Raw genomic sequence first — 27,122 nt, 5'->3', positions numbered from 1 at the left:
TGTCTACGAGACAGACACTAAGAAGCTAAAATCCTGGGGCATATACACCTCCTCTTGACAAGCTTTCCAGTAATTTTCTCACAAATATAGAAAATATAGATTAATGTATGTTTTTATATATAATATGCAAGTGAGAGGCACTCAGGGATACCAAAAAAAACATTACCACAGTCTCCAGATAAATGGAGATGTGTGATTAACATTTTCATCAGGAAAAACGCTGACCGTTAATCTGGAGACTGTGGTAATGTGTGTGTTTTGTATCCCTGAGTGCCGCTCACATGCGTCCATATGTATATCGCAGATCGGTATCTCAGCAGCAGCAGGCAATGGGGTCAAGTAAGTTTATTTACAGTATACAGCAGAGTGCCATATCTCTTCCTTGTCTGCGTGTGTGGGTGTATATATCTCAGATACACAGCAATGCACTTCAGCGCAGGTAATCCTATAGATCTCCAGATAAAAGTTCAAGATGTATTTGCTGCTGTGTCCTTAAATTTCCTCTTGCCAGGAGGATCCCAGAATTTCTAAAATATGCAGATAGTAGGAATAGCGCACTCGTGAGAATAGTATAAAAAGTATAATTTTACTTGTAATAATGCTCACATACATTAAGGTTAAGAACTTTGTACATAGCCCAGTAATCAACTCTTCTCAGCTGGTAGATCTTAGTCGCCACCGCTACAGGAGCCTCCGGGTCAGCGCTGCTATCTGTGAGTGTGCATTATATATATATATATATATATATATATATGTGTGTATATATCTATCACTGCATGTTAAATGTAATATAAAATTAAATGCTCTTGTAACATTATACAGCACATAGTGGTGTCACATTTTTCATTTGTTTGCATGTGGTTTATGTGCAGACTTTACTTAGCGTTGCAGCCAGTACATACATCATCAAGAAGCACTACTTTTTCTGACCTCACGTGTTTGTGACCGTGTTTTTCTTGCCTAGTATTTGGGCACCTGTAAATTAGCACTCTTCTGGATTTTGTATTTCTAAAATGTTCTACTTTCACTTCTGCTCATTTGGAAGTTTTCACTATGATTAATGAAGCCCTGGCACAAACGGACTTTTTTCCCTCTGTTGCAGAAAATGGATTGTTTTTACTAGCTGACCTCATTCTGAATTTTTTTGGCTGCCCTTATTATTTAGAAATGTTACTTTGCTTCATTCCTGCTGAATAACTTTCTACTTTAACAGTTATACAAATATTCCTTCTCTACAGTTTTTTATGCTGGAAGAAGGAACCATTTAAATTAAGGAAATTCTGTGTTTTCTGGCCTTATACTGCAGAATGTTTTCGATTAAAAGCCATTTCATGCCAGCCAGTATATGTATGTGTATGTATGTGCGTATGTATGTATCAGGGGGACTGCGTTCAACGTTTCAGTCAAAACGACTTTTATCAAGAACGTTCTTGATTAAAAGTCGTTTTGACTGAAACGTTGAACGCAGACCCCCTGGAGTCGTGATTCTTTTTTCGTAAAGTCCTGTGAGTGCCGCTGTTTTTTCCTGTTTGCATATTCAGTCTTTTAACCATTAGAGGGCACCCAGGCGAGTATTGCTTTCATTGTGGAGTGCCGGCGTTACCACATTTTACATTTAGTGCGGCACTTCCATCTCAAATAACGAGGCTCTACAATGGCATCTTCAGCAACGTTTCAGCGCCTTTATTAGCGGTGCTTTCATCAGGCACCTGCCCCTTGGAGGGCCATTAGGTAGGCAAGTAACAAGTATAACTAGGCATCATACTCACCGATCACTAATACAATAATCTGCATATGATTGCAGTATTGTTTAAAAATAGCATTTAATAGGTTATAAAGGCACTATTTAAAATTAACATAGCAAATGCACACACACGGCAGTCCGTGACACTGTCCTTAGGATGAGGTAGGAACTTGTCATTAACTGCCTCTTATGGAGTGGATCGTCAACAGGGCCAGATTAACAATGGGGCGGATGGAACTACAGCTCCAGGCCTTCACATAAAAATAGGCCCATCATCATGACAGCATGATGTTGACTGTCCATCTGCTGTCCACAAGGTCAGCTATAAATCATAAGTAGTAAAAAAAAATTCTAGTTCCCTCACAAAATGAAGCTTTTTTTTTTTTTTTTCTTTTACATATTTGGGGAAACATTGGGGCTGATAGTGTAGGGTGTGTACAGACCCACATGGTGCTGGCCACACCCACACAGTAATAGGCCCTTGATAATTTTAAGCTCCAGGCCCATGTGACCCTCAATCCGGCCCTGATCGTCAATACTTTATAACAATACTTTATAACAGAGTGACCGTGATTTGTTGTGTTAACACTGAAAATATATATTTGCCTTTCATGGTTCAGATCTGAAAGTTTGCGGTTTGATTGTCTTTTACACCGATTGTATGCAGCATTATTGCTGGTCACACATTCTCCAGTATTATGGTTGATAACTGGCAATTGTCCTGATATGTGCTCTGGGAATTACTATCATCCCACTGTAATTCCAAACAAAATAATTTTAAGTGATGTTGGAACATTCACTTCCAAAATTCAGATACTGCTCCTGGATTGTCTCAGTGGTCATTGAATACACTAACCCTGTAATCCCGGAAGTGATCGCCTGCTGAGGCTAACTTGTCATGACCTGTCCAATTTTACCAATAATCAGTGGACAAATTGAATATTGGTCTTGTCTGCAGCCATTTGGAGTTCTCTGTGTGTGGAAATATATCCAAAGCTTTAGCGAATCAGTTACGGACAGCGGGATGTGAAACTTTTGCCACTAAAGACAGGTCATCTGGATTCTCCTTCTTCCTTGATTTTCTGTTACAAATAGCAATTTTATGTGGAGATGGCAATTAAATAAGTAAATAAGGGAAAAATGTGGGAGTTCTCGTTAGCCGTCCAAAATATCCTCAGTAGCCGTCTAAAATAGCAGTTGTGTCTCAGCAGCAGACAGCCCATTATTGTAATGAGTAAGACAATAAACTAGTGTAATAGGTTATTAGGATTCTCTCAGCAGTTTCATGCCTGTGTGCAGACCATAAGTGGAGTGCTTCTGGAGATGTCACCATACTTCATAATATTCTTAAAGGATCTTTAAATGCTTTCAGCAGCGAGCATATTATTTATTATTTACAAAATGGAAACATTCTCTTTTATAAAATGAAACCGGTTCTGATGGTTTTTCTTTGCTGACCTATTTTTGACCTCTCTTATTGTATTTTATTAGACTCTGCAGTATGTTTTCATTTTCCACATCCTTTGGAATCAGTTATTTTTATTTATTTTGTTCCCTTCTGCAGCTGATAACAACAACTCTCCTAAAGATGAAACTCCTACAGGTAGCTCAGACTCACTTTCTCCAGAGTCTCTTACACCTACAGCTACATGTATCAATCCTGCCCATGAGAGAAATCATCTGATTGCAGACACCAGTGATCTCTTGGAGTGGGCTACCTCAGAGTAAGTACATTTCTTTTTGTTTGTGTGTTTTTTACATATACTTCCTATTGGTTGTTTTGACATTATTTAATACGAATTACACTTTTCACAGAATCTCTAAGTGGCCCCCATAGTCTTAAGGTGCCCATCCACTAGGCGATTAAATTCAGCGATTGAACGATAACGATGTTATTCAATCGTTCATTAATCGTTTGAAGATAGTTCACTAAAATGTTTAAAACGACCAGCGATGCGCTTGCCCTCTGGTCGTTTTAGACCATCTATCATCGTGCAAATAAACTGGTCAACCTGACAACAGCATGTTAGCAGATGATTGATGTTCCTACACTGAACGACTGGCTCGTTCAGTGTAGGCACATCACATAATTAAACAGACAAACAAATGCATGATTACAATGTCTATAATCGTGCAGTCTTTTGCCTGTCTTCTAGTGGATAGGCAGCATTAGACAACGTCCATAACTTCTGAAGAATGATATTGCAATGAAACCTCAGATTTTCTAGTTCTATTATTCCTACTTGCTGTAACATGACATAAATGCTTTATGCTGAGTATCTGATGTTTTTTTTAATGGAGAATGACAAGTAGACTATTCCCTCTTTGTCATTATTGGAATGGTTGTTATTGTGTTGTTGCATTGGTTGTGTATATAGTTTGTTTTCTAATATAAATTACATTCAAAGAATAGGACAATTTTAGGTGTTTGCTGTTTGGTCAGCTTAAGGAGATCTATCATTTCTATCCCAATAATGACAAAGAAATGTTGTTTGTAAGGTCTGTAAATCTCAATGGTTAAAGAAACATTGTAGCTAAAAAATACCCCTGCTTCTCAGAGAACATTACTCTGGGAACATTTTTCATATTTACTAAACCTAAACTTATTTGTATCTAGAATTGCTACCATATGAGGCATAACTAGCAGTAACAGGGCACCCTGCCTACAATATAGATGGGATAACGTACTCCCTATTGTGAGAATAAGTATAGTAAAAATCACAAACCGTTCTATGATCATATAAATGGTTGATTTCTTCTATATAGAGCATGCAACTACTTGCTCTTACATACACTGGTCGTCACTGCTAGTAAAATGACCAGGCTTGTATAACAGAAGTTGACTTGTTCTCTATTTGTGAATTTGCAGGGTATTTTAAGTGACACATAGCAATAAATGTATGTGTGCAAGTGACATTTCTTCTTCCTCCATAGGGGACACAGGCTTTACGCTGGGTATAGGTTGGTGTGTTGGAGTCCGGGCACCACACAGTTAAACTTGTTGAGCACAGCCCACACACACCCTCCCCCTTTACCCTGCCCCCAGACACATTCACCTCTGCCTGCAGATGAGGCACACTGTGGAAGCTGTGCTAACAGCTTCATTGAAATCTTAACCCCAAGTAATTTTGACTCGCTCTAATTCTTTCTTTTTTGCAGGCAGGGCTGGATTTGGGCCTCTGTCTTGCTTCACTGAAAGCGCAGATTTTAGCCCTTTCTGTTCTTTTTCAGAGGCAGATTGCGTAGTTACCTGATGTTTGCACCTTTCTTCAGGGGTCCTCCACGTGCAGCCTCCATTTGTACCGCTGGTGGCTCCTTGGAATTTCTTTGGTTTTTAGGGCCCTTCAGTCTTCGCCTTTTGAGCCTTTAGACACAGTGGATGTTTGTTGGTTTACCTGGAAGATTGTCTTCCCTCTTACCATAGCCTCTGCCCGACGGGTGTTGGATTTGAGCGCATTGTCCTGTCACAGAGCTGTCCTTTGAACATGACTAGGCTACCTTCTAAAGATTGTTTCTAAGTTCCACATCAATCAAGAGATTGTGGTTCCTTCTTTCCAGGTTCCGGATTCCTCCCCGGAGGAGGCTTCTTTGGACGTCGTGCAAGCTCCAGATTTATGTGGACAGGACGAAGGATTTGTGTAGAACGGATTCTCTTTGTCCTGTATGACTTTCACAAACTGGGCGGGCCGGCTACTAAGCAGTCACTGGCTATTATTATTATTATTATTAATAGTCCTTTGACTATTCGCCTTACGCTGCGGCGGCTCTGTGAAGGGCCACGTGGTTCTCTGCCAATAAGTTTCTAAAATTCTTTTCTTTTGACACCTTTGCCCTCGCTGATGTGGCTTTTGGGCGAAGAGTTTTCAGCGCAGCCCAGGAGCATCCCCTACGTTAAAAAAAAAGCTTTGGGACGTTCCAGCGTAAAGCTTGTATCCCCTATGGAGGAAGAAGAAAAGGAGATTTCTGTGCTTACCTGTTATTCTCCTTTTCTTCGATTTCCAGAGGGGACACAGGGCGCTCACCCTGACGCTCCTGTCCTGCCGGGGCTTGGCTCTGCTACTGGTTTTCCTGTTCACATTTCTTGTGTGTATGAACCGGAGTGTGTGCCGGTCTTCCTTCTCCTCCTTCTCGCCCCTGGCTTTAGGCTAGTTAACTAAACTGAGGTGGCTGGGGGCGGGGTAGGGGGGAGTCTGGGCTGTGATCAACAAGTTTAACCATGTGGTGTCCGGACTCCAACCCACCAACCTATACCCAGCGTAAAGCCTGTGTCCCCTTGGAATCAGAGAAAAGGATTTAACAGGTAAGCACATAAATCGCCTTTCCTGTAGTAGTGTGCTGGAAGCCAGAGAAAGATGGTGGAGAGGTGTTGTCTTCTTTTTAACTTGCAGTGTTGTGACTACCCATGCAGGTCATGCAAGTCAATTTTTAATTCATATTTGTAAAATGATATCATAAACATCAAAGACAGCTGTCACAATTAAAACAGTCGAGCAACATTGTTCTTTTGAAAGTATGCTCATATCTGGAGTTTATTAACATTCCGGAAAGGCCTCAATTAGGGGTATATTTACTAGTGTGGGTATTTAGAAGTGGAGGTGTTGCCCATAGCAACCAATCAGATTCTACCTATCATTTATCTAGCACCGTCTACAAGATAATAGCTAGAGTCTGGTTGCTATGGGCAACAACACTTCTAAAAACTCACACTTTAGTAAATCTCTTAGTGTCTATGGGGCAAATTTATTAAATAATATTTGCAGGGTACTGAGTGACCGCGGATATATCTCTGTAGATATCGCTGCAGTTCCTCCATTTACGACTGCAAAGCAGCCCCCATATGTTTCTTCAAGTTGTTGGATTTACCAACAAGTTCCGGAGCTTGGCTACTGTATTGTAGATTCTTTTTGAAAGGGATCCTCTGGATCCCTCTCTAATGGCCCCCACTGATGAATACGCAGTAAGTGCGCTGACTCCGAACCTGGCGAATAGCTGGAAGCAGAGTGTTAGCTTATGCTATACCTCTGCTCTTCATGGGACTGGCTCTTATCCAAGCCCATATACCGACAAGATAAGATTGCTAAATTTGCATGAAAATGTTAATTTTCACTTTGCGAATTAAACAAAAATTATTTATCATTAGAAATGTGTATTGTGATAAATAGGGCCCTTATGCTGGGTACACACTGGTCGACATATCAGCCGTTCAGTTGGACGGCCGATATGTTGTGTGTACTAGCGATATGTCTGTGAACGACATCGTTCAGACATATCGTGTCGGCTGTGCTGCACAGTCTATGCCCAATGTATCTGCAGAAATATTGGTGCATCGTACCAGTGGTGTGATTGACAGCTCAACTAGACGGGCACATGTAAATGCCCGCCCAGTTGTGAAGTCAGTCACAGCAAATTGGGCAGTCTGTATGCAGGACATACTGTAAGTTCTGCACAGTCTGCAGATATATCTGTAGGTCAGTCAATCTGCAGATATATCGGTCAGGTGTGTACCCACCTTAAGATCCCAAAACATTGTCGACCTTGCTCGGCAACTAAACAGAATTATCAGCTGCTGACTGAGACAATGGGCAAATCTGGTCTGGCAAGAACCGCATCTGACCATAGGTGCGGTTATCTTCTGACTGCGCTATCTACGCCTTCTGTCATTCAACTGTTCTGCCCTAATGCTGAAGGGTCCGATCTTACAGATTTGGCAAAACCAGGAATATGATTTTATATGTCTAACCTGCATCCTCTCTCTTATAATATATGAATTCACATGTTTCCTTTTCAGAAAGGGTTGGTAGGCTGATACATATATTGTGCTTTTAGGAATACGTAAATCATATTTAAAACCATTTTGAGGTGATATAGCTTAATAATAACTGGTAAGCCCCTAGGCCAGTGGTTCCCCAAACTGTGCCGTGGCACCCTTGGGTGCCTCGGGATACTTGCAGAGGTGCCTCAGTTTGGTGCTCCAGCACAAAATCAAATTATTTAAGGTCAATGTAATGTAAATGTGTGGACAAACAGAAGTGCAAACCTGTCCACCACCACATAACTGAACCTATGGATGACAGGTAAGCAAGATTTACTTCACTTTACTAAATTGTTTTCTGAATTTCTCAACAACAAACTTTTGGCTTAGGGGTGCCGGGAAAACAATGCTAATACTATAGGGTGCCGTGATTCAAAAAAGTTTGGGAACCACTGCCCTAGGCTGTAACCTTACGTTTTGGTTATGAGTTACATTTCATTATTTTCTGTTTAAAAATTATTTCCCACCAAAACCACATTGTGATAGTTAGGGAGGAAAATGTTTATTTATTTCATATGTTATTCAGTTGTTATCTTTTGTCCACTGTCCATCTATAACTTTAGCATCTATAACTTTAGGTGGTGGATTTCAGTACTGTCTAGACTCAGTATAACAGAATAGAAATTACTATTTCTTGGCTATCTATCCTGAACTGTCATTTGCAGTAAAAACATAACCTTTGACAGTTTGTTTCCATGAATAGGTTTGGGTAAAGAGGTGTATTTATCAATCTGATAATCCTGAATCAGGAAACATACAATGGTGGCATTGACTTGTGTAGTATAGCATTTTATTATTTGGCAGCTGTTTTGCTTGAAAGACTGTCTGAATGGTATTCAACTCTGCAGACTTCAAGCTTGATCAAAATATGAAGCCACAGAGTAGCCTATTTTTGTCTAGGAAAAGGGAATCTTTTTATGTCAGATCAGGTCTAACAGCTGTCAGACAATTGAAATTCTGCCTACATCCAGACCTTTCACTTAAACAAAGCAGACAACTCATGCACATATTCTCATGCAGTTGTGCTATTTGCTACGTATAAATTGATTGAACAACTTCTATTATGTGTATCACTATAAGCATAATGTATTGTATTTTAACACTATTAATCTTTAGTCCATAAAATAATTATTTTACTTTTCTGGAAAATCTAATTATCTGTAAGATTACTGTGGGCATTCTCAGAGCTTTACAAAACACCTAGAAATCTATTTGTTTCTAGAATTTTTTCTCGCGAGTTTAAAGAGTTTACAATTTTCAAAACGGTTACAAGATTGTTAAGACCAGAAATAAATGTTTAGCATGAAAAGATCAAGAACTTTTGTAAAGTCTTTTATTCACAGTTTACGATTATACTCATATGGTTTGTAATGAACTTTCTACAGTATCATGTTCCAGTGTAATGGATTTGTTGTCTTTTATACTGGGAAGAGCTGCACCCCAAATCTTGGCAGGTAAAGGTTTGCCTCTCTGGGTCTGCCTCCTAAAGGCACAGTCTTACCAGACTTTATTCAATTTAGCATTGTAGATAAATATTTTATACTGCTTTACATGAAGGGGGTATCTCATAGTTGCCTACCCATCTGCAATGTCTGGGAGGCCCCACCTCCAAGTTTATTGGGAGACCTCCCAAACTCCTGACTTGGTAAGCAAACTCCCTCATGTCCATACACCCCAGTAAATGCTAGATGCTGCCGGAGTCTATGCGGCCACACAATATATTACCATGTGCTGGCTATTGCAAAAGCGATGCAGCAACACGTGGGAAGCAGGCTGCTTCTAACTTACAAAACAGAGACTCCTGCGACAGTGTGTTGCTGTGCTCATTTGGCTCTTTCCCCACCTTCTATCAGACACCATTACAAGTCTCTCTCCTTCCCTGCCTGCTTCAAACACTGTGACTGCACGCACAGGCCTTGCCTGGCCTGCAGAAGTGTGCAATGAACAGTGCTGGGACCTGCCAGTAGAAGAGAAGGTAAGTGATAACAGACCCAGCCTACTCCAAGACCATCATTTGTCTGCTTTCACCCCTAATAGCCCAGCACTCTGTGCCTCTACTAATTCATGTTAGTAACTTCAATTCAGGAGTTAATTGCCGGTAATGCTCGCAATGTGCCGATACAATGGCTTTGAAACACCAACAACAAATTGCCCCCCAATTCACCGCAAAACTGCGTCTATTTGTTCGACGCCTAATAGGGGTGCTCACTAGATTGCAGGCATTGCCCTTAATTGAACTGCCTTTATGTGTATGTGTTCCTCTGAACCCCCCTGCATCTGTCTCTATCACCTGCACTCTCTAGACATGTCCCATGGGTGGTGCCAGACACTCCATTTGTGTGGAGCAGGGCATGCCCCCTCAGGGCACCAGACTACCTACACCGCTCTATTCTCCTCTTTTTACTCAACCTGTCTAAAACTACAGTACTTGAGAACCCGCTTGGCTGACTTTTGACAGGCTTTGCAGGAGGGGGAGGAGAGGGAAGTGCGATGTTGGTGTGTTACTCCCACCAGGACCGTTATGTAAGGGATACACCAAGTTTAGGAGGGAACTAGACATTTATTTTTTTCACATATATATATATATATATATCTATATCCTGAATTCTCTAAACCTACTTTTTGTTGGCGCAATTTTGTTAGTACTTTTTTTTTTTTTGTTAATAATGCAAGAAAGTAAAAGATTTATGTTTTAAAACAAAAATAACAAATAAAGCATGCATCGCTGATCAATAGTAATTTGTTTACTTAGCCACACAATTGATTTGAGATAGATTTCACAAATTTTTGGCATCTTGTAATAATGCACAGTGCAGAGTACTCTCTTCTAGAAGAAAATATAATCTCCTTGTAAGTATAACTGGAGTCAGTATATATTTAAATGAGAAGTTTCTGGCTGCTGCTGCCGGTGCCAGACATCTATAAAGTGGGAGTTGAAAGATGAGAAGCCATGCTAATGTTACCGAGCCGATCTAGATGCACCTGATGCATGTCTCCTCTTTCTAGGTCTGATTTAGACTTTTGATAGTACTGCATTTTAATCAGTGAGCTCTGATATAGTACATTACTGTAAATGTACCCACTGGAGGTGACTATGTGAATGAGAGACAATTTGTTAAAAAAGAAAGGCATGTCTTTTCCTTTTTTTTACTGTCCTGTTGGGCCCATAGCGAATGGCTTTTTATTTATCCCCAAATTGATGGGCTGACATAACTGGACCAAATCTGTCCAGCATGATGTCCGTCTCATCCCTTTAAAGGAGTTCTGCAATCCGTTTATTTACCCCCATAATGGTCCTTATTTTTACTCACATTGTTGTTCTAATTCTCCAAAAAAATTTGTAACTTTCCTTCCCTGATCCATGTTTTCCTCCTCCACACCAATAAGGGTCATGATAGCACCATAATGTAAAATGTAGCATATTACAGCTTGATATATATATATATATATATATATATATATATATATATATATAATATACATACACACAAATAAAGTACTCTCAGAACTGGAGTTATTGGACTGGTAAGTACAGAAATGAAGTGACCACATATTGATTTGTGCAGTGGTGAGACAGGACTTGTCTATTTGTATCATTGGGCCAAATTCAATTCGGTGCGATGTTGAATAGCCGCGCGAAGGGAGCTCCTGCAGCTATTCAATACAGCACGCTGTTTGCCTGTTTGGGAATTGGTTAAGTCAAAGGGGGCGACTGAAGTGTTTTGCCGGCGACTTTTTTTTTTTTTTTAAGATGCCCAACACTCAGAGCAATTCAATTGTTGCTCCTTCAGGGCACGATAGCCGCCGGTGAAAGCATTTCTGCTTGTACCCTCAGGAGGGTGCGAACAGAAGTGTGAGAGAAACCCCCTGGTTAGGGCGTGCTAACCGCAGTTAGCGTGCCATAAACAGAACTTTAAACGGGTTTAGCCATTTTACACAGCTAAACCGGGGCGAAGAGGGCGATAATTAGTGAGCGCCCAGAACAATTGAAATGCAACACTGGGCACTCATTAATTATCATGCCTAAAAAAACAATTGAATTGTCTCCAGAGAATGCCGGTTCTCGTGACTTAACTTGGGTGTTAAGGTGTGGTTACCGGCATTCTCTGACTAAAGTGCCGGGCGCACGGCTGTTAGCGCCGCGCTAAGCCGGCAAACAGCTGCGCGTCCGGCACTTTTGTCGGATTTCTCCTCTCATCCCCAGGGGGGTGCGAGCAGAAATGCTTTATCCGCCCAAACAGCGCGGTGTATTGAATAGCTGCTGGAGCTCCCTCCCGAGGCTATTCATCATCGCACTGAATTGAGTACGGCCCATTGGAATACAGCAGACAATTAGGTTCAAAGTTCCATAAACCTGTGACTGACTGGCAGTGTCCCAAGCAATGGGAAGAGATTGATGAATTCATGACCAGTATGAAAATGTACATCTGACTTTAAACAATGTAAAATTATGAAAGCAATGGAAACTGAAGGAGCACTTTGCCATTTCTTATTAAGAGTTTGTTTATATGCATGTAATCTAAGGAAGAGGAGGAATGGCAATTAGTGGTATGATGCTAACACCGTTATTGTTTGTTCAACACACCCACATTTTTTTGTATATCTAACAGAAATAACAGCATTGATATCTAATTAACATTAATACTAATATGTGTTCTAAGTACTTTAGGAAATGGCTAATGGTAATTATTATTATTACTATTTTTGGTGAAATTACACACTTTTGTTATGCTCATTGTCATAAACATTGTTTCATAAACATTTCAAGTTCTGCAGGTCACAGCCCCACTTTTTGTTATATATCTAGTCCCAGGAAGTCTTCAGGGCTTTGATTAAGGACATGCTCACGTATATGGGCTTGTGTGTGGAATTTTGTAAGACAGAGTGTGCTCCTCAGGCCACCAGAATTGAGTCTCAGCACATTTAGTTAATAGAGGTCTCCAGCACAGAAACAAGTAGTGGATAAAGTTATAAGTGTACAGAAGCTTTGCTAGGCAGCTTAATGGAGGATAGCTTGCAATCCTGACTGTGGAAGTGACAATCAGCAACGCATTTAATCGCAACAGAGTGCTATTTTTTTTAAAGGCATTTGAAAAATGCATCCACTTCAGGTTATATCTATCTATAAAGATACTAGTAAATTGGACCTTAGTCTGCCCCCTGTCCACCCTGCTCTCTCTCTGCTGTATTACTTACCTTACCCTGTTCCCGGCGCAGTGTTTCTTATGGTACATACACACGGTCACATCAGACCACGATAACTGTATCGTCTGATCGTCCTGCATGTGCTGGATGATCGATATTGATCATCCAGCACACCACCAACCCCCAAACGACTATAACGCGAGTCCCTATAAGTAACCTGGTTGATATTGACCAGGTTGGACTGCATGCACGGACGATGGTCGTTATCGACCATCCATGACCGTGCATAATCCGTTGTTTGGGGGTTGGAAGGGGCCAAAAAATGGACGATATAACGATAAACTATATAGTTATCATTCATATCGTCCTACAAAGTCTGACCATGTGTATGCACCTTTAAACTCTTCTTCGGCTGGTCTGTTTGGATACAAATGTACAACTTTTAAAGTGGAGCGCAGGATAACAGATTGTGAGTTCTTTGAAAGTGTGGGGTATTTTATATGCTACTCTAATTCATTGGCACTAATATATTGTCACTATCTGATCTTGGACAGTTGGAGGGACTGGAATTGTGGATTAAGGGGATTTATTCCCTTAATGGTCGCATATGAGTGACTTTGGTGCAATTTGCATATATTTGTTTGAATGTTGGTTTCATTGATCCCCATTTTCTTTCCACATTGTGATATGTTTTAGGCCTTGCTAATCTCCTGAGAATACTCGAACAGTTTCTTAAATATGTTTAATTTATTTTAATGGTTTGTGCGTTTTTAAATAGTTGTGATACCAATTATTGTATTATTGGTGTTTATTATACATCAAATGTGTGCTTTTTATAACAAATTATTTGTTACAATTCACTCTGAGACAATTTATATAGATATTTTATATATAGTGAAGCGCAGGTCATTGTTTTGTGTTACAGTAGCTGCAGTTACCGTAATACAAAATACAAATAAAGGTACTACACCGAAAACCTTAATGAACAGATAAATAAATGAATACTTATCTTAATAGACCGTGTTTCTTTCAATCACTATGTGGTCTTCAATGAGTTATAGAATGTGGTCTAATTAATCATAACACAAAAAAACACAAGTGCAATCAGAGTTGGGTGAAAAAGGATGCCTATAGTGTACTGATGATGTTCTTAAACCCGGGTCAAGCCTCAGCAAACCATCTGGAATCTGTTCCACACCAACCTCTGGATAAGTCCAGTGATCATCAGCAAAGGGTGATCACCGGACTTATCCAGAAGTCTGTGTGGAACGGATTCCAGATGGTTTGCACTTGTGTTTTTTTCTCTTTTTATGTTATGATTAATTAGACCACATTCTATAACTCATTGAAGACCACATAGTGATTGAAAGAAACATCGGTCTATTAAGATAAATATTCATTTATTTATCTGTTCATTAAGGCCCTTCGGTGTAGTACCTTTTATTTGTATTAAATGTTTTAGGGATTCCCTTTAAGGTATTTGACTAAAGCAGCCTTTGTGCGCAGGTGATTAAGCACCCCAAATGTATATATTTACAATAGCTGCAAAGTGCCACTGTTAGGACACATCTGTTGAACAATCACTAACATGTTTAATCGCAACAGAGTGCTATTTTTATTGCTTGGACGCTGTTGCAAGGGCGTGCATAAATTATTCACTGCGATGCCCTAAGCAGCCTGAGGCCTGAGAGCGAGCGTGGATTATAGCAATTTCTGAGTAAGGTCAGGGCTTGTGCAAGTGGGCGTGAAGCTGCGATGATAATCGACTGTACCGATGGTTTTGAAGTCTTGCTAAACATTCTGGATGTGTATAAGGTAAAGTGGGCGTCCTTGTGTAGTGCAGCAGCGGATTTGCGATCGCAATGAATTGGCATACTATCGCAGTTGAACTGCATGCATAATCGCTATTGCATTCGCAGTTGTGTTCCTTGCTGAATCAGGCCCAGAGTACTGAAATTATTGAAATTACTTTTATCCACAATGTTTATCATTCATTCAAGAATTGTTTAGCATATCCTGTCCTAAATGGAAAAAAAATGCACAACTGAGGAATTATTTGTGTCTCCAAAAAATGTGATTGTTACTTTTAAACTTTTTGAAATCACTTTTGTAGTTTAGCCCTAGGAATATTAAAGTTCTACTTATTTTATTGTAGGTAGTTTGTCTAATGAGCTAGTTTTTCCATGTGGTAAGTTTCACAGCCTCATGTGGAACATCCTAAAAAAAACTCTTGCACTGTAGGTGAATCAAGATGGCTGCTGTAGTTAGGAATATGAAACCCTATAAGATATATACATGTATTATGGCTGTACTGGATTTAGTTTATATACGTTCTGCATGGCTGTAACAGTTTATAAGTATGTAGTATATAAAACTGTATTGTATGACCTGGCAGTCCTAAACTTGGAGTGGTATTTATGGGACAATGCAAAAAGGGATTCAGAGGATTCAATGCCGGTATTTACTCAGAACAAGAGATTGTTTGTGCGTGCGCAATATGTTGTTCGTGAATGAGCAGTGACTGTTTAGCGACTACATTCATACAGAGGAACCATTAAGTGGTAAGTGAGTGACAGGTAGTCAGCGTTTGGTGGTGGTAACGGGTGGGCGGGGCTTACAAGAGTAAAGGAGTGTCTGACCGTTTATACGCTATTTCATAGACGTGCATAAATTAGCCATTGCTATCTCTTCCGCAGCATGAGAGCTCTCTACATGCCAGAAGAGCTGCATTGCTTGCGGCTGGTCAGACTTGACTTAAGCTGGGTACAAACCTGAAAGATATATCTGCAAATCGACTGGATAATGGTTGTTTATACACACTGAACAGCCATCGCTGCCATCTTCTTGCCGCCTGGGGGTCGCGTCTCGACCCCCTCCCCCGGCTACCTATGCAGCAAGTGTACGAGTGGTCGTCTGGACGCCCGTACACACAGCACAATGTGCAGATATATTTGCTATCGGCTGTGCTGCACAGTCAGCGCAATAGGTCTGTGTACGACGTTGTTCACAGACATATCGTCTGTACACACTGGCTGATGCACACACGATATATCGGGCGTTCATTTGAATGCATTACATGTTGTGTGACTGACCGATCTGCATCGATATTACCGATGTTTACGCTGTTGCACATCATGGGACGGACATGAAAAGGCGGCAGTCTGTAGGCTGTTATTTGGAAGACATTAGCATATTTTAGCAACTGCAATCCGTGAGAAAATGCAGCTGCTATTGCATTACTGTCAGTTTCTGAATCAGGCCCAAAGAGAGCATTTATAACATTCCCCTCCATACATTTAAGTACTCTGCTCCCATAAATAAGTCAGTGACTTCCAAGGAACAACAAACAAGGAAAATGGAGATGTAATAGTCTATCTTAACTGCTTAATAACATTTTGGTCTCCGTCCCAGCAAATAACTTGTTACATTTTATGCATTGTTGATTTCATAAACACTGCTTAGGTCAGACGGCTTATTCTGTTCATTCTGACAAGTGTATGTTTTGCTAAACATTGAAAAACCTTCAGATAAGCAAATCTATTTGTGGTTTGTGCACCACCATAAATCTGCATATTATTTCTATCAGTTTGCATTATAAAGTTCAGTGTCAAAATACAACTGATGTTATACATTGTTGTAAGATTAATTTCCTGTCTTGTTTATAAACTGCATCAATCATGACCGTCATGTCGTGAAGATGGCATATTTTTTCTAGTGCAATCTAATTGTAAATGAAAACACCGAACCATTATCTCACAAGTCTTAAGTGATGATAAACACTAATAAGTAGCATTTGCTCATTTTTTATTTCATTAAAAATGTTCTGAAAAATATGTTGGCATAATCTGCTCTCTGATCACCGATATTGATAAACACGAGGTACAGTGACCGATATAACAGCTCTAGATGGTAATAAAACACAATGACCCCACCAACAATCTTTTGGCTTAACATTATAACCTGGAAATGGTTGTGTTTTCAATCTATTCTTTTTTTTTTTTTTTTTTATATATATATATAATAATTTTTTTTATTGAAACATATGCATCGGTACAAGTTACTGAGACAATACAGATGTTTGCATACATAATTAGAAAGAAATGTAACAAATACAATAATATAGCTTGTATCGTAGATCAATGAACAAATTATAAAGGACATAGTATGCAAAAAAGAATTTCAGATACTCATATGAAACACATGAGTGGGACTAAGGATGAAACAAATAGTCCACGCAGAATTATATGACAATGCAATGCTTCTACCTAATTTTCAATTTTCCTAACCAAAATGGAAGAGAAGGAGCTACGGCCATAGCCCACAGTCTAAGAAAAATTAAACTACAAACTATTAATTATACAAAATATTTAGAAATACAGGGGAGATAACAGGCAAGATCTAGTATTGCTGTCAGTACCTGGAGTTTATATATTAAAATAGTTTTCTCCAACCGGGCCTAAAATATGGATAACATAAATAAAACTTTATTGGATCAGGATAATATAGGATAAGGGATAATAATGTCTTAACAAAACAGGGTGAAAAGGCCTGTGAAATAGCAAAGCAAAGTCCAGGTGGCAAATCATATAATGTAATAAAAACAAAGGAAATGACCACAGAGGCAAAGCCATATCCATTCCATGAAAAACAAAAATTAGATTTCTAAATGAGCTGATCTTAGCCCAGTAATAATAATATAAAACTTAGATGAGAAGGAAACAAACAAGAACCTTGTAGTTTGTCAGACTCACATAAATCTATGTTGATGTGCTATATAATGGAAACTGACAGTAAATCATAGTGAAATACATTTAAGTACCAATAATTAGAGAACCTAAAAATCTAAATGGAGTACATGCATGCATATAAAAATAATAACATTTAAATGACATCCCCCAGAAGACTCAGGAGCATAGATGATAGATATACAGCGGTGATAAACTATCAATGCACCACAAGGGTATTAGCGATACCTTGACAGATGGGATAAACCAAATAGCTAATTGTTAAGTAAAGGGAATTTAGATAAAGTATAAATGATTTACAAAAACAGTGTGCCAATAAGTTTATATATCATTCAAGTAACAGAGCCAATGAGGCCTTGAAATAAAGGTTGAACATACAGTATACTGGGGGGGTAAATGAAGTCGTCAAGTGGGCAACAGTAGCATTTCGCCAACTAGGGGAGCATTCCTACTTGTTAATTAATGACCCCTGGGGCGGCTAGCAAAAATTCATCACAGGGATCAGTCGCGTCCCATCTGTGTTAAAGGGAAATCAGGTCTTGGGTTGTCCAACCGTTCAAAAGACCAAGCCGGGTTCCACGATATGCTGAGATACGAAGTACAGGAAAGTGGTTTGAGGGCTAGGGATAAACACCTTCCGAAACGCTGAGGACTCAGAGCATTGGGTGTAAACGCCACAGTAGACAAGGAAGCTTCTACCATAGGACCATCTAGCTCCCTCAAATGAGCAGCATCGTAGAATATAGGGCTAGAGGAGTCCAAAATGGAGTCCAGTGAAGACAACATGCGGTTAAATATTTCATCTATATAAGGCAGAAGAATGTCACACAGCTCCTTAGCCAGACGAGTGACAGATTCAGCATCCATGTAGAACTGGACAGTGTCTGCCATAGGGAACATCACGGAGGACTGTGGAGATGATGAAGTGGCCACTATCGCAGGGAGCCGTGCAAGAAGCCTCTGGGAGGACTCTGAAGACCACGGCAGGTAAGTGTCCTCGCCAGATTAGGCAGGGATCAGCAGCTAGTCAAGCTCTTACAGCTTCGGAGTTCCATGCAAAACTGAGAAGGCGGGAGCCAAGTTCACAACTTCCAAGCTAGGGTGTAATGTAGTCCCAATGGAAATTAAACCCAAGCAGCTGACAGTTCATAGGGCGAAGAATAGTACAGCAAGAAAGGCTGTTAAGCGCTTTCCAATAGTCGCTGCCAAAGATGGCAGCGAACGGTCATGAACGCCTGATACACTGCAGGCTTGACTTCGGCATAGCTCCAGACTTGGGACTAAAACAAAGCGTTGTACCGATGTTCAAGAAAGTCTGCAAACAACTGTTGCGAAGAAATTCTGAGATTAATCTATAGTCTGGAGGTTGTTTTATGCAGCCAGGTCCGGAGCTCATGTAAAAAGCGGCCACTCTAGGTGCCCCGCCCTCCGGAAGTCCGTTTTCAATCTATTTCAATATCTGTACCCTGTTTTCTATGTAAGTATTTATAGTCGCTTGACATAAGAGATTTCAAGTATCCAACTGTATGAGCTCTGCCTGATGTTTGCTGCTTTGTACACCGCTGTTCTGTCTACCTCTCCATCTGTAGAGTGTTGTAGCGAAACACCATCTCCTAATTGGACTAATGCAACAGTTCCCAAACTTTCTTGATTCACAGTGCCCTGTAGTACAGTATCAGCATTTTATTCACAGCACTCCTAGGCAAAAAGTTTCTTATATATAGAATGATTCATATGCATGCCCTGCTGTCTGTCCATGACCCCCAGGAATTTCATTTTTACCACATGTGGGGTAATTTTACCAATGTTCCCCGACCACTGGTCTAATGCCTTGGAGGGATGTTATTCTAATATTCAAAATAAATGGGGGTGTGGCCAAGATGGACATGGAGTAGCTAGCACTTTGCTGAGCTCTCCAGCCGCGATATCCGCTGCCAATATCCTGCCCTCTGCCCAGCGGTGCCCACTATACCTGGCTTGTGGGGGAAGTTGTGCTGCCTCTGCGGGAGCAGTTTGAGCCACCTTCCGTCTCTTCTCCGTCCGCACGGCTCTGCAGTGTGAGTGCTCCTGCCCCGACACGTGGTTCCGTCTCCTGCTGTGGCTTCCTTCCTGCCGCTGAGCTCCCTGGCTCTGACACTTGCAGCGTCTGCTGTTGGAGGTTCCTGCGGCCGCCGGAGCTGTCTGCAGGACACGTGCTCCCTCCTCCTGCCCTTCTGTTGCCGGGTGCTTCCTGCTTCCTGTGATTGTCGCGAGGTGGTCCTGGGTCCTGCAGCCTGCCGGAGCTGGTTGTTGAGCTGCTGTGGGTGAGTGCCTGACACCCCTCTCCTCATCCTTGGATCTCCTGAACAGCGGTGCTGAGCTATCCTTCCCATTGCTGCACAGCGCTGGTCTTCTCACTTCTCTGGGGCTGTGAGGCTCTGTGCTGCTCAGTGCTGGTATATGGGGCAGTGAAGCTGTATCCTGATTTCCTGGTAGCGGCCATTTTCTCTTCTTTGTTAATCCCATTGACTCTCTGCCTCCAGTAGCTCTCTATATTATTAGTCTGTGTTGCCCTTCAGCTATGGGGAAAACAAACCACACAGCTGCTGCTAAATTGGAGCGCTGCTTCCGTAACCCTGTGTCTAATACTACACAGAAGGAAGATCCTGGGGAAACGCCCGATCAATCACCTCCTTTAACTACAGCTCCTCCTGCTGCGCGGGCCCCGGAGATCACCTTACAGCAGGTGTTGGATGCTGTAACTACCAGTGAGAAGCGCCTAGCTGACCAGATTGGCTCTGTACAGTCTGATCTGACTATTATTCATCAAGATTTACAGCGTGTTCGCGAGAGGGTTGGCGAGGCTGAGACACGTATTTCCACCTTGGAAGACTCGTTCTCCCTGCTTAAAGTACGAGTTAATACCCTGGATTCTCAAATGTCGGCCGTGCAACGCAAGTTGTCAGATATGGAGGGACGATTACGTCGCAACAATGTTCGCTTCGTAGGATTGCCGGAAAAGGAGGAGGGGAACAATTCTGAAGAATTTCTAGAAAAAAGTCTCCTGGAAGTTTTTGGTCGCAATGCTTTTACTTCTCACTTTGCGGTGGAACGGGCTCATCGCGTCCCTACTAGGGCACCGCCACCTGGAGCACCTGCCCGCATGTTTATAGCCAAATTCTTACACTACCAAGATCGTGACTCAGTACTCAGACTAGTTCGTGTCAAAGGTCCTGTGGAAAGGAATGGCTGTCGTGTCTCAGTATTTCCTGATTTTTCTATTGATGTGCAAAAGGAGAGAGCTCAATTTATGCCAATTAAGAGACGCCTGCGTGAACTGAATCTCCCATATGCAATGTTATTCCCATCCAAGCTAAGAGTCATTGCTGACGGGGAAACAAAGTTCTTTGTCTCCAAAAGAGGCTGCTCTATGGCTAGATCGTTACAGGCCCGGTCGCAGACAGGTGGCTGAAGATTAAGTCAGCTGGATCATAATTTGCCTTGAACTCACGTAACTATGCTTAATTTCTGGTTACTGACTGTTGTTCTCATATAAGCTGGGCGCTTATGGCTTGTTGTGATCTTCAAGTTATTATTTCTTTGTTGACAATAAGACTGATAGCATTACGAGATCACTATATTCGTATCATTACTGATTGCAAATAACGACTTTTTTTTATCTATCGGTTTATTGCATTGTACTCTGATTGCGCTATTTAAGTCTGTCACCTTTCTACTGTATGTATTATGTTTGGGTTTATGCACCTTCCCCTGCTATTGTATGTTTTTTTTTTTGCAGGGGCACCGAGGGCATTATTGGTTGGAGAGCTCCCTTGTGTCTAGGGGTCATCTAAATTCTTTGCTCCGTACTCTCTAGGGGGGTTGCTGTATCGGGATAGTTGTTAGGACTTATAGTTAGGGATTCGGGTATGCCGAAGTTGGGGTTAGGTATACGGGGAGGGAATAAGGGTTGGGGTTCTTCTTTCGTTTTTTTTGTGTTTTTCAAGGGATGTTCCTATAGAGATGTCATGTCAATTTATTTTATATCGCAATTTTTTTTTTTGCTTTCTTCTATGCATATACCATTTTATACTTAATTTGTCTATTTGTTTGCCTCGAACACTCTTAATGCTATTTAGCAGGTTATCCGCTATCTATTGTTGCTAGTAACTGGTCATAATCTGGGATGATGGCTACTTCATTGAGAATTGTATCTTGGAATGTCCGAGGGCTTAACGATAAAATTAAAAGATCCTTAGTCCTCCAGCAGCTCTGACAATATGGTTCTGACATTGCATGCCTCACTTAAACACATTTGCTGGGGGGTAGGTTACTGTCACTCAAAAAACCGTGGGTTGGATGGGCTTATCATACCTCGCACACTTCATCATATAGGGGTGTTTCAATCCTTATACGCAGATAACTTGGTTTTGAGTTGGTTTCCCTGCAAAGTGACACTTGGGGACAGTATGTTTTTTTAGAATGTCGAATAAATGCTGCCCCCTTTCTTTTATTGGCTATATATATCCCACCCCCGTACTCATCTGAGGTTATGAAAAAAGCAGCTGAATTTATGGCTAGATTTCCAGATACACCTGTAATTTGTGTGGGGTACTTTAACAACGTAATGCATCCTGTTCTTGATAGGCGGAGCAATGCCTCTGGTTCCTCTTCCTAAAGTAGTGGTCGCTTCGGGGCCCTTGTGGCAGAGCTGGGCTTGGTGGATGCTTGGAGGATGAGACATCCTACGGAGAAACAATATTCCTGTTTTCCACGTAGCTATCATTCGTTCTCCAGGATTGACCTTGCCCTGATCTTCCCCAATCTGTTGCCTAAACTTCAGTCAGTTGTTTACGAAGCAAGAGGGATTTCAGATCACTCCCCATTAGTACTTGGGTTGGACCTGATTGGTCAATGCGGGCATTCCTTTTGGAAGCTCAACCCCTTTTGGTTAACTCATATGGGAGCGGGGTCGGAACTAGAGGCTACCTGGGGTGAATTCTTCTCTAATAATCATGGCTCGGCTTCCACTACGGTAGTTTCGGATGCCTTTAAATCCTTCTTAAGGGGTACCCTGATTAGACGTGTGTCTGAATTAAAATCTTCCTACAAGCACCATGAGAAAGAGTTGGAATCCTCCTGCAGGGCTTTGGAAGCAGCGTATCTGTCTGATGGGCAGGACTCTTCCAAACATGCCTGGCTTGCCACGCAGAAGGAGTGGAGTGACTTACTATTGGCTAAGACTCAGTATAGGCTGCTGTTTGCAGCACATTCCCACTATGCCTTGGCTGACAGGCCGGGAGGTTACCTTGCTAATCTGGCACATGCAGAGGTCCCCTGTAGCTGTGGATGAAGTTCTTGATTCTGCTGGGGTGGCCCAGATACAGACCCCAGATATTGCTGCAGTTTTTGTACAATTTTATAAGGCTTTGTATACTTCTAGACTGACCTGCACGTTAGACGATGTACAATCCTATCTCGCAGGTATATTATTGCCCACTTTGACGGCGGATGACAGGGATTACTTGGACTCTCCCCTGACTCGGGAGGAGGTAGATAAGGCTTTGTGTTCATTCCCTGGCGGTAAGGTACCCGGGTTAGATGGAGTTCCGATAGAGCTGTACAAGAAGCACAGTCAGTTTTATGTCCCTCGTCTCCTTGACTTGTTTAACCAGCTATATGAGGGCACTGCTCTCCCACAATCTATGTGGGAGCCTATGTGGGAGGCTCTTATTGTGGTCTTGCCTAAGCCGGGGAAGGATCCGAGGCTTTCTGACTCTTACCGACCCATATCCCTTCTCCCTACAGATGTTAAAATTTTAACTAAATTATTAGCCATTCGATTAGGTAGGGTGATTTTATCTGTTGTCCACCCAGACCAGACAGGGTTTATGCCCGGCAAGTCCACATCCATTAATTTACGTCGCCTTTTCACTCATTTGCAGGTCTCTCGTGGGCAAAGGTCCTCCTCAGTTGTTGTCTCGCTGGATGCAGCAAAAGCTTTCGATTCTGTCGAGTAGCCCTTCCTATGGGAGACCATGCGCTGTTTTGGGATTGGCCCTGGGTTTATAAAATGGGTTCAGCTCCTATATTCGGCTCCAGCAGCTAGGGTGTCAGTTAATGGTTTTATATCCTCTTCCTTTCCATTAGGGCGTGGAACAAGACAGGGATGTCCTTTGTCTCCCGCCCTGTTTGCTACAGCAATTGAGCCTTTGGCTTGTCTCATTCGGGCACATAGGAGTATCAGGGGATTGGAGCTGGGGGCCAGAACAGATAAAGTGGCGTTGTACGCTGACGATATGTTGCTCTTTGTTTCTGACTATTCCAGCTCCATGCCTCATGTTCTTGATCTTATTACTCAGTTTGGTAGTTTCTCGGGACTTACAATAAATTGGGATAAATCTTGTATTCTCCCCCTTAGAGGACCATGCCCTGTGAGTTCGAATGTTTCACTTCCGCTGAAGTGGGTCAATACTTTTAAATATCTTGGTATTTGGATATCTAATGCTCCCCTTAAATGTGGTGCCCCAGGTGGACTATTTACGGGCTTGGGCAAAGATATGGAGCAAACTTCCGCTCTCACTCACCGGGCGTGTCAACTTAATTAAAATGGTGCTACAACCTAAACTGTTATATGTACTCCATAACTCTCCGATCTATCTTCCCCAAAAACTTTTCCATCAAATAAACAGTTTGGTCTCCTCTCTGGTCTGGGCGGATCGCAAAGCTTGCATAAAATTAGATGTGCTTACTAAGCCTCGTTCACAGGGGTGTCTGGCACTTCCCCACTTTGGCATGTATTATTTTGCATATCAACTGGCGCATTTGTGGCATTGGATAAATGACACTGACCCTCTGGCCCTGCATGCTGTTATGATCTCCCAAGTTACTCCAGGTCATACTCCTCTGCAGGCACTACTTAATGGTAATATATCTAACACTATGTTACCTATACTTAATCAAGCTGTCAGAATATGGGACTCTGTCTCAAAACTTCTGAAGACACAGGGCTTAGATCCGGCTACTCCATTATGGTGCTCTCGAGCTTTGCCTGTGCTTTTTTACCGTTGCAGACCAGGGGGATTTGGGGCAAGTGGGGAGTGGTCTCCTTGGGACAGCTATATAATGCAGGTGTACTTAAATCCTTTAGTCAGTTACAATTTGAATTTGGCCTCCCACAGTCACATTTCTTTAGATACCTGCAACTTAGACATGCTCTAGTGACCCAATTCCCCGATGCTCCCCCAAACATTCAAGATTCCCCTGTCAAAAAATTCTTGTCTATAGGCGGACCTCGTCATTTTGTTTCTCATGCCTACTCCTTTGTAATGCAGGCTCACCACCATGATGATCTGCCAGCTCTCAGAGCTAAATGGGAGGTTAATCTGGGTGCAATACAGGACGATTCATGGCAGGATGCATTGGGATGTCCACGTTTAGCTACCACCTAATTCGTTTCCAACAAATTTGGCATTTGCTTTGGGATTGTCCTCAGATTATGTCATTCTGGGAAAAAATACTCAGGGTAATCTCCTCTACAGAAGTTCCGCGGGCTGTTCTTACTCCTATTGTATGTACGCTTGGAATTATAGAAGACCACTTGCTTGATAGACACACTCGTCAGTATGTACTGAATGTTTGCATGTTGGCCAAAGTTTGCATTGCCCGCTCCTGGATGGCCTCCACAGGGCCGGAGTATTATGATTGGTTATCCTTAGTCTCTGCCACAATTGCACATGAAAAATATACCTACTTGGCTAGAAAAGCTGAATCTAAATTTGAACACATATGGGCCAAATGGCTTAATTCTGCTCATGCTCAGACCGCACATCACCAGCTCTCTGTCTCCAATTCTTCATTTAGTGCTGTTATGTAATAGTACCAATGGGGGAATTAATGCTACACAATCACTTATTGGTGTGTGCGAGAAGGGAAAGAATAAAAAAAAATATATATATATATATTTATGTATATATGTGTATGTATATGGACAATTGTTGTATATAAGTGTTATATGCTAGTCTGTTTGCTCATTGTAATGTGACATCAATGATATGCTAGTTCTACATCCTTTTATTTTGTCTTGTTTGTTTTATGTTTGTCTATTTATTGATGTTTTCTTTTTTGAAAATCAATAAAAAAGCAATTAAAAAAAAAAAAATATTCAAAATAAATATTTACATTATAGAAAACAAGACAAACATTGTTGCCATCGAGTGTATTATTTTTAGGGGTGAGCGGGTTCGGATTTCTGAAATCCGAACCCCCCCGAGCCCCCCCGATCCGAGTCAGCCTCGACTTTTCCCGCCTGACTCGGGTCTGAAATCGAGGCAAAATGTCATCATCCCGCCTTCCGGGTCTCGCAGGTTTTGGATCCTATATAAGGTACCCGCGTCGGCGCCATTTTCTCACTCGGCTGTGGACAGTGAAGAGGGAGGGTGGGAGTTAGGGCTGGCTGGGCTGTGTAGTGTAGTGTAGTGTAGTGCAGAGTAGTGTTGTGCTGTGCTGCGCTGTGCTGCTCTTGTCCATAGGGGCTGTGTCCACTACTTCAAAGTCCATAGGGGCTGGCTGTGTTGTGCTGTGCTGCTGTTGTTAATAGGGGCTGTGTCCACTACTTCAAAGTCCATAGGGGCTGGCTGGTCTGTGTTGTGCAGTCAGTTCTCCATAGGGGCTGTGTCCACTCCAAAGTCCTGTGCAGTGTCCCAGTCCTAAAGGGGTGCTGTAGTGTTGTCCAGGGGGTGCTCTGTCCATCCGGGGTGCTCCCCCCAAGTGCTAAAAAAATAATATTTTTTCTGTGTTTGTGAATTGTGTGCGCAGTAGCCGCACGTGCATCAACAAAGTAGTGCCAAGCGTGCGCCTGTGTCAATAAGTAAAGGGCGGGCTGGCTTGACCGTTAAAGGGTGCTGTAACCCCCAAAGTACACTCCAATCCAAATAACAAAATATTTTTTCAGTGTTTGTGAATTGTGTGCGCAGTAGCCGCACGTGCATCAACAAAGGAGCAGCGCCAAGCGTGCGCCTGTGTCCCATAAGTAAAGAGCCGGCTGGCTCATTTCTTAAAGGGTGGTGTAACCCACAAAGTGCACTACTTTCCAGCAAAAATAAAAAAATATTTTCTGTGTTTAGCCGCACGTATATATCAAATCGATATAACATAAATGGAGGGCCAAACTTTCTCCGATAAAAATAAAATAGAGAAAGATCAAGAACCACTTCCTCCTAGTGCTGAAGCTGCTGCCACTAGTCATGACATAGACGATAACATACAATGTCATAGTAGAGGGCACATACAATCCCAAATGACAAAGTTCAGGAAAATGACCTTGAAAAAAACATTTAAATCATCTGAAGAGAAACGTAAACTTGCCAATATGCCATTTACGACACGGAGTGGCAAGGAACGGCTAAGGTCGATCCCTAGTATGTTCATGACTAGTGGTTCAGCTTCACATGACGATGGAAGCCCTCCTCCCACTAAAAAAATCAAAAGAGTTAAGCTGGCAAAAGCACAGCGAAGAACTGTGCTTACTAAGAAGATATCACAAATCCCCAAGGAGAGTCCAAGTGTGGTGGTGGTTGCGATGCCTGACCTTCCCAGCACTGGATGGGAAGAGGTGGCTCTTTCCACCATTTGCACACCCCCTGCAAGTGCTGAAAGGAGCACCCACAGTCCACTTGCTGATATGCAAATTGAAGAT

At 41.8% G+C, this 27,122-nt stretch overlaps 1 protein-coding gene across 2 annotated transcripts in view; it reads left to right on the top strand.

Moving 5' to 3' along the window:
* The window catches only part of ARHGAP10 (Rho GTPase activating protein 10), a 329,480-nt gene that overhangs the window by 240,567 nt on the left and 61,791 nt on the right, over window positions 1-27,122 (top strand). For both annotated transcript variants that reach the window (XM_088448420.1, XM_088448421.1), the window contains exon 20: window positions 3,309-3,468. In XM_088448420.1, the coding sequence (XP_088304546.1) occupies window positions 3,309-3,468 (160 nt within the window). The remainder of the gene's footprint in view (window positions 1-3,308; window positions 3,469-27,122) is intronic.

The sequence above is a fragment of the Taudactylus pleione genome, unplaced genomic scaffold, assembly GCF_031769625.1.
Source record: "Taudactylus pleione unplaced genomic scaffold, aTauple2 ptg000021l, whole genome shotgun sequence".
NCBI classification, from domain to species: Eukaryota; Metazoa; Chordata; class Amphibia; order Anura; family Myobatrachidae; genus Taudactylus; species Taudactylus pleione.
Note: the sequence above shows the minus strand (reverse complement) of the source record. Positions and strands in the feature narration are given on the sequence as shown.